Source organism: Sinocyclocheilus anshuiensis, unplaced genomic scaffold (genome assembly GCF_001515605.1).
Source record: "Sinocyclocheilus anshuiensis isolate Anshui unplaced genomic scaffold, SAMN03320099.WGS_v1.1 scaffold47, whole genome shotgun sequence".
Lineage (NCBI taxonomy): Eukaryota > Metazoa > Chordata > Actinopteri > Cypriniformes > Cyprinidae > Sinocyclocheilus > Sinocyclocheilus anshuiensis.
Window position 1 is genome coordinate 1,534,739 of NW_015551047.1, and position 7,864 is coordinate 1,542,602.

Below are 7,864 nucleotides of genomic sequence, written 5' to 3' on the forward strand. Positions count from 1 at the left end.
GATATCGTCCTCTTTTGGAAGACCAAACAAAGTAGTTTCGCTTTCACAACGAAACACACAGCGCCTTCACGACATCGGCAACAATACTACAGCGAGAATAAAAGTTATGCCTTCTTTCTTTGCGTGAACATTTGGGCGGCGTTATGTAAATCTTCCCACACAGTGATGTAGACATGTGGGGGCGTGTTAGAACGAGCCGTTTTAGGTAGGCGTGGTTAACTCTTAACTTTTATAAAGAATATCTCTTTGGATTTGAGACTTTAGTCTTTGCAACTTTACAGATCTTCTTTATGCACCAAGAGCTTGTAACACTCCAAAGAGAAAGGAAAACTTGAAATCGCATCATATGACCCCTTTAAATTACCTATTGCTTATAACCTCTCTGCTCTATTTCACATTCTATCAGATTATAGTTTGTCAGCTAGTGCAAGTATAATTTAATTTCCAATAACATTTCCGTTTAAACACCAAACTAATAGGGATAATGTACAGTCAAGTTGAATGCCAACACAAGTTTTTTTTTTTGAGTTTTTAAAAGTTGATCTTGAACATCTTTTTTGTTGTTGTTGTTTTATCTATCTACAATTATATTTTAACCTGGATTTCAACATGTAAATAGCAGCTGGCATTTAAGACAACACAAACAGAGGTAAAACCGTTAAAAAAATATTTGTTTGGTTTAAATGATAAAACATTAGAAGAGGAAATCAAAATGAGATCAAGCAGTAACGTGACACCTTCTGGTAAAAATGTTGTTAATTTGATGGCTTCATAACTTTAACGTTTCATGTCATAATTCAACTGTTTGTTTCATAATTATCACTTTATGTTATAAATCTGACTTATGTCACCATTTTATTTAAACTTTTTGTCATAATTTCAACTAATGTCAAAATATGACTTTTTATCTCATAATTTCGACTTTTCATGTTACACTTTAGAATTTTTACCAAAATATGTTTAATTATTATTATGCTGTGCAAATGGGCTTCAGTATCAAATGAAACCGAAGATGTCGAGCAATGAAGATGAAAGCTCTAAATTATTTTACAAGCTGTAGACAAAGAAAGAGTTCTGCAAGATTGTTTGCTTTATCTGTAAAACATTCTTGGTCTATATAACCTATAGTACTCCACATCATGCTGTTATCAGGACAAGTAAAAGAATAATCCAAATTGAACTTTCCTGTGATTAAACCAAAAGGTATCTTGAGGTGGGACTGAAGCCCATAGGTGGAAGTGATTAGAAAGAGCCTGGCTTTAGACCAGAGTTCAGGGTTTGGAATCAGCTCATAGGACAACAGCAGACCAGCAACCAATGAGAACCAAGAGAAAGGCCATGAATGCGATAAGCTCGAAAAGGCTTCTGTTCTAGTGTCAACATGATCAAACATGTTTGCTGCCACATGAGAAGGAACTGAAGTTTTACTACAAAGAAGAACTTTTGGCTACTGACTTTTAAAGAGTCCCTGTGGAATAGAAAAACCAGAGGACAACGTGAGGAGAAAAAGGAGTTTGACTGGATTTGTTGACATTTGTGGCACGGTGAAATTGCACAAAGATGCTCGGAAGAATGCAACGCCGTTTCTAAAAATCAGAATCATTGGAAATCTGAAAAAACAAAGAAATTTCAAATGAAAACAAAAACAAATGAAAATTCCTGAGTTTCATCATGTTGCATGTGGATTTCAGATCTCTGATTCTGCCTATTGGCATTGTTCGGATGGTGGAGGTGGTTCTAACATGCATCTGCTTTGCATTGGCGGCATCAGCGGGAATCCCAAATGAAGCCAAGTCCCATTGGGCTTGGTCCATGTTCTGCTGGTGCTTCTGCTGTTTCACAACCCTCCTGATCATCATTTTGGAGTTTACCAACCTGAACACCAAAGTGCCCATTTCCTGGGAAGACTTCACCATGGCTTTTGCTATGTTGGCTACACTTATGATGGTCACCATTGCAATCATCTACCCCACGTTCTTCGCCTGCTCCTCCTGCTCCAGGCAGATCGGGGCGTCTGCGGTGTCCTGGTTGTGTTTTGGGCTGTATGCCGCCGAGGTCTGGTTGGTCCACAAAAGGCCTGGTGAAACTAGCGGCTTTCTCACCACCATTCCTGGTCTCCTCAAGATCCTGGAGACATTCGTCACCTGCATCATATTTATGTCTTTGAGTCCCATCGAATATAGGAAGTCTCCGGGAACAGAGTGGTGCGTGGCCGTCTACTCCCTGTGCTTCATTTTTTCATTGCTGATTATTTTCCTCACCATCGCCAAGCTGTCTTCCATCTTTCCATTTTCTTTTGACAATGTGGTCATTAGCTTCAACATCCTGGCCGTGGCTATGTACGCAACTGCTGTTGTTATCTGGCCGCTGTATGCGTTTGACAATAACTCACGTCCAACAGATTGTAAACGCTGTCCGTGGGATAATCTGGTGGTGGTGACCTTCATGACCGTCATTAATTTCTTAGTATACATTGGAGATATGGCCTACTCTGTTAAAATAGTATTCTTTACCCAACATGGGCAAGAGTAACCCATGCCATATCTTTGGTTTAACATGAAAAAATAATGTATGTAACATGAGTAAGGATGTTATTGTGTACGGAGCAGCCATAAGCGAAATTTAGGCGAAATTTAGCGGGCAAAAAAGGTCCATTGTTTGTCAATAGTAGTAGGCCTATGCATGAAGCTACTTCCAAACTAAGCAGTTTCAACAAAGCGAAAACGCGTGTTTAATGTTGAACAAATGTGAATCTAATGCGGAAAATGTGCGCGAAAACATTTCTCCTCACGCGAAATACCAAATCGCTCGGATTGACGAAATTTCGCCATACAAATGTGGCCGCACCCTATTTTCAGTCACATTACGTAGAAGGTGGAGTACAGATGAGTTATTCATTCCCAGGGAGTCGCACATGGTTAATATTTATTAGTAAGTCATGTTTCGTGGGTTAGTTTTGAAACCATATGTAGCCTACTACCGGTACTACAGTATCGATTAATGTCACTCCGCAATAATATACTTGACTGTAACTTTGTACAGTGATTTTTATTTTTATATGTTACCAATCTTATTTTTGTCTGTTGTTGTACATTTTCGCAGAAAGCCGAAAGGTTGTATGATGTGAGAAATATTTAGAGACAAAGTAGAAGTTTTTGAGATTTCGAAGCTGTTTTTAATCTAAAGCCAGCGTAAACAGTCACAAAAAATGAAGAAATGGTCGAAGTTTACCCTGTTGATTTTAAGATAAAAAGATAAAAAACAACATATTTGTACCTTTTGTCTGTGTTTTATTTGTTATAATATTAATGACATTTTTATGTTACATTCTTTTTTAATTAACTAACATTTTTATTGACATTAACCTTGTCCATTAACATTGACATTTTTTTGGCTTTTTAACGTTATTGAAGAATCTTAATATAACTAAAGATAATCTAATAATTAGGAAACATTTTTTGCAATAATTCATTCTCCAAACATTAAAGCAGAACAGGACAACAAAGAAAATGTAAATAAAATAATTTTATTAGAAAAAATAGTTTTTTTTTCTTACGTCACCCATTTGTTTGCCATACATTTTTGTAATGTGTTTTTGTACATGAGTACACAGGTGTAAAAGTAAAACCATTATGATCCTCGGAAGAGAGTTTGTTTTTACTAATGTCAGTGAGAAAGTACAATAAAAAAAACAAAACATAAATATGGCCACAAATAAAGCCAGAGTAACAGGAAACATGGAGGTTCAAACTGTTCCAAACAATATTCTTCCATCCGTTAATATGGAACATAAATATTTTAATCCATGAAATATTTGACCATTCACCGTTTAAAAACCTTAACAATGACACAAAGCACACAAACAAAAAATCGGAAATGAAACTGTAGAAAACAGATGACTGAATATTTCATGCACCATATTGAGTATGTATTTTAAATGTTTTTGAAATACAAAACTGCAAAAACCATAAGTTAAAACATTCTGATTTCCAGTGTTATGTATACAAACAATAAGATAGATCCTAATGAGAGTGCAAACCAAAATATCCAGACATTGACAAAACTTAAATTTAAAATCTTAATATGTGTAACAATGGTTTTCCAGTCTCCAGTTGAGAGAGACAAGAGGTAGAGTTCACTGTTTCACGTAAACAGGTACATTTCAGCTGATTCTTCAGTTCAAGGCTTTAGTAGAGCGAGTCAGAGGTAAAACTGTCTTTCTGGTGTGGTAAAACAGCTCCTGACTTTTGTAGCAGTGCCTGTATTTTGAGAGCAGCTACTGCTACAGCTACTCTTTACTTTACGTCCTAATACATCAACACACCAGAAAACACACACTGAGTTCCATCTGATGATCTAAAATGACTCTCAAGGACGTCTGTGGGGTTTCTCTCATTGCTCACTAGCTGCTCTTGAGGCTGACAATGGCATTGATGAAGAACTCGTACCAGAAGAAGGTGAAGCCTGTGGACAGAGCGGCCTTCAATAGACTGGGGGAGAGACCCTTAAAGAAACCCCGGGGCCCTTCCTCTCTGCCGATCCTCACCACACAGTCTGCAAACCCATGATATGTCTGCACCTGCACAGAAAATACAGGAAATTAGTATTAAACTATTCAAGTGTTTTTGAAAGAAATCTCTTATGACTCTCTCTAATGCCTTAGGGTTTAGACATTAACAACAGTAATAGTGAAGTCAGTCTAGCAAGCAGAAATAGTTATCGTAGGGACATTGAACCTACAGTCTTTTGGTTATCAGCTCAGATCTTTAACCACTACAGCGCTCCACCCACCTGTCCAAACTTCATCCTGGCCTCTTCAAATCCACCCACTTGAAGTCTCTTCTTAATCAGATCAAAGGGATATGTGATTGTTTTACTGATGACTCCAGCACAGCTACCACTGATCAGACTGTGTAAACCTCCTGAAAACAGACAAGACACCACAGCAACGTCAACAGCGGGACAGAAAGCACCTTACACAAGGTTTGAATTCATAGATATGTGCTTTAAGGACAGTGTTGATATTGTCAACTAAAACTATTAGAAATGGCTTCCGCTGAAATAAATAATAAAATATAAATATTAGATGAGAAAAACTTGCATTTCAAAATATTAACTGAAAATGAGAGATGTTGCCGTCAACTAAATGAAATAAAATTTAACTGAAAAAGTTTGTTGAAGAGCTAAAACTACTAAAACTAAAAATGAAAAAAAGAGGAAAGCTAAATAAATGAATAAAAACAAATTAAAATGTAAAATACCACATAATGAAATCACTAAAACTTTTTAACTAAAATAAAAATGAAAATATAAAAATAAAAGCTAATTGGCTGAACTTTATTAAAGAAAACAAACAAATAAAGAAATAAAAGCTAATTCAAAATATGAATAAATATCATAATAGTACATACAAAACTGAAACAACACTGTTTAAAAAGCATGCTCTGACCTTTAGATTTGGTGTCCTGGGGCTCCAGACGTTTCTTCAGGATATTATAAAAGAAAAACTGCATGCCTGCGTATGGAAACACGGCCACTAGGGTGGGTGTGAGGCCCCTGTAGAAGGTGAAGGGCCCCTCTGTGCGGAACATTGTGGCCACGGCATGCCTGAGGTTACGATACATCTGTACATATGAGAAAACCTTTGAATTGTGGGAAGTTTCTCATTAAAGCCTACCAGAGTGGAATAATATATGACCTTTTAAAATGAACTCAGGTTTTATTACGTTTCATCCACCCTTTCAGATGCACTCAGACGCAGCACATTAAAAATATGTAGTAACAGGTCATATCACGCTCCTGAGGCTTGACCCCTGACCTTGGGTTCGCCCTGAGCAGCGAAGCGTGTGCGGAGGGTATCCAGCGGCTGGCAGGCGACGGTGGCGGAGCAGGCGGCCAAACCGCCGCAGATGAAATGCACTCCTGGTGTCTGGCTCTTATAGCTCGTCTTCTTATGGACCAGCTCTGTCAAGGCTTCAAAACTCGCAAACTACCACAAAAAAAGACAAAGAGAACCAATGAGGTTTAAGGGTATTTGTCAAATGTCTACAATTGTGTGAAGGATAATGACAAATGCTTGATCTATCTTTCTAAATTACTAAATAGGATAAGCCACATGTCTACATAGAATTGAATAGAATATAAGAAAAATTGAATATGAATTCCTTTATTGCTACAAGATCAAAACAGAATATAATAGAATATAACATTTACTGCTACATCAACAGACCAGCATTATTTATATTAACTAAAACTATAATAATTTTTTTTAAACATTTCCATTAACTGAAATAAAACTGAAATAAAACACTACATATTAGATGAAAAACTTTACAAAAATGTAAGCAAGAATTAGAAATGTTGATATAATTGAAATAAATGTTTATGTTTATTAAAATGACTAAAACAAAAACTGAAATAAAAATGAATTAGAAACGGAATAAAACAAATAAGTAAAAAAGAAATAAAAATGACACAAGCACATACAAAAACTACAAAAAGTAAAAATAAAGAAATATATACATAAGCAATTCAAAATGAACAAATAAAACATTGAAATAAAAATAAATGAAAGCTCAATTAGAAATATATATAAAAAAATAATAATAGAAGTACATAATAAAATCATTAAAATATTTGAATTAAAATGAAAATAATCACCAATTCGAAATATGAATAACTACTATAGTAGTATATGAATAATACTAAAATAACACTGATGAGGACAAAATGTATCTTTATCTCAACAGAATAGAATAGAATATTGTTTGCAACAAAATCATAGCAGAATAGAACAGAAGAGAAACTTTTTCTACCCTTACAATAGGATCAGTTTACAGTTTGTGGCTTAATAATGGAACAGGAAGATGATTCTGGCCTCATGAAAATGTTACTTATATTGTGAATATATATGATTTATCTCCACATACCTGAACTGCCCCATAACACACAGACAGCAGCTGGGCAGGAATGTGACCTTTCCAGAAAGCAGGAAGTCCTTCTTCAGTCATAATACAGCGTGTGGCCTGCCATAAACCCCAGTACTTCCCCTGGCGACTCCTCCAGGACACCTGCTCGATCTGCAACTGCAGCATGCACAAAACAGTCAAAACGGTCCTGCTGTGTCACAATAAAGACCAGTTTGAATGTCTAAAAGTGTAACACACTGCCACCTTGAGGCCTGTCCACCAGTTGCTATGGCAGAGAAACTACAAACTAAATCAAGCACAAAACAGCTCATCGGCTGCATCTTCTGTGTGCATTTATAACCAGTTTAAAGCAGATTAACAGGCCTCTTTGAACTGAGCATGCTCAGTGCAGCCGTGGGTTTGGGAGTGGTGCTAAAATTCCACGGGAAAACGTGACTCATGTTTTAAGCACGATGAAGCTTATGCGAATCAGATGTACTAGAACAGGGACTATTGCAGGGGTGGCGAACGTTGGTCCTGCAGAGTTTTGCTTCAACCCTAATCAAACACACCTGAACAAGCTAATCAAGGTCTGAACAGTTACTAGGAAGCTACAGGCAGGTGAGTTTTTATTAGGGTTGGAGCTGAACTCTGCAGGGCTGAGGCTCTCCAGGACCGGAGTTCGCCACCCCTGGACTATTGTGTTAGCTATCGATGAAAACAACTTTAGTTGAATGTGTTAATATTTATGCTTTCATGTACAGAAAAACAGTTCGGAAACCCAAGAGCCCTTTGGCTCAGTGAAATGGAAGTTGTTACCTGAAATCTGATTTTGATGACATCCAGAGGGCTGATGAGGGCACGGGTGACCATACCTGCCGCTGACCCGGCCAGAGCAGCTTCCTCTGGGGAGAGAACCACGCCGGGGGAGTCTGGATCATAGCCCACCATTCCTG

General features: G+C 37.1%; 2 protein-coding genes across 2 annotated transcripts in view; one reads left to right on the top strand and one right to left on the bottom strand.

Annotated features, from left to right (window-relative positions):
* Positions 1 to 1,605: 1,605 nt before the first annotated feature.
* LOC107661882 (myeloid-associated differentiation marker) lies at positions 1,606 to 3,185 on the top strand. Its single transcript, XM_016451666.1, has one exon. The coding sequence runs from the start codon at positions 1,672 to 1,674 to the stop codon at positions 2,530 to 2,532; it is 861 nt and encodes a 286-aa protein (XP_016307152.1). The 5' UTR covers positions 1,606 to 1,671; the 3' UTR covers positions 2,533 to 3,185.
* An 878-nt stretch (positions 3,186 to 4,063) lies between these two features.
* slc25a19 (solute carrier family 25 member 19) overlaps positions 4,064 to 7,864 on the bottom strand; it is a 6,502-nt gene continuing 2,701 nt past the window's right edge. Inside the window, exons 2-7 of the mRNA XM_016451646.1 lie at positions 7,728 to 7,861; positions 6,930 to 7,085; positions 5,819 to 5,989; positions 5,450 to 5,624; positions 4,792 to 4,922; positions 4,064 to 4,579 (exon numbers count right to left, since the gene is read on the bottom strand). Coding sequence (XP_016307132.1) covers positions 4,403 to 4,579; positions 4,792 to 4,922; positions 5,450 to 5,624; positions 5,819 to 5,989; positions 6,930 to 7,085; positions 7,728 to 7,859 — 942 coding nt within the window. The 5' untranslated portion in view covers positions 7,860 to 7,861 and the 3' untranslated portion in view covers positions 4,064 to 4,402. The remainder of the gene's footprint in view (positions 4,580 to 4,791; positions 4,923 to 5,449; positions 5,625 to 5,818; positions 5,990 to 6,929; positions 7,086 to 7,727; positions 7,862 to 7,864) is intronic.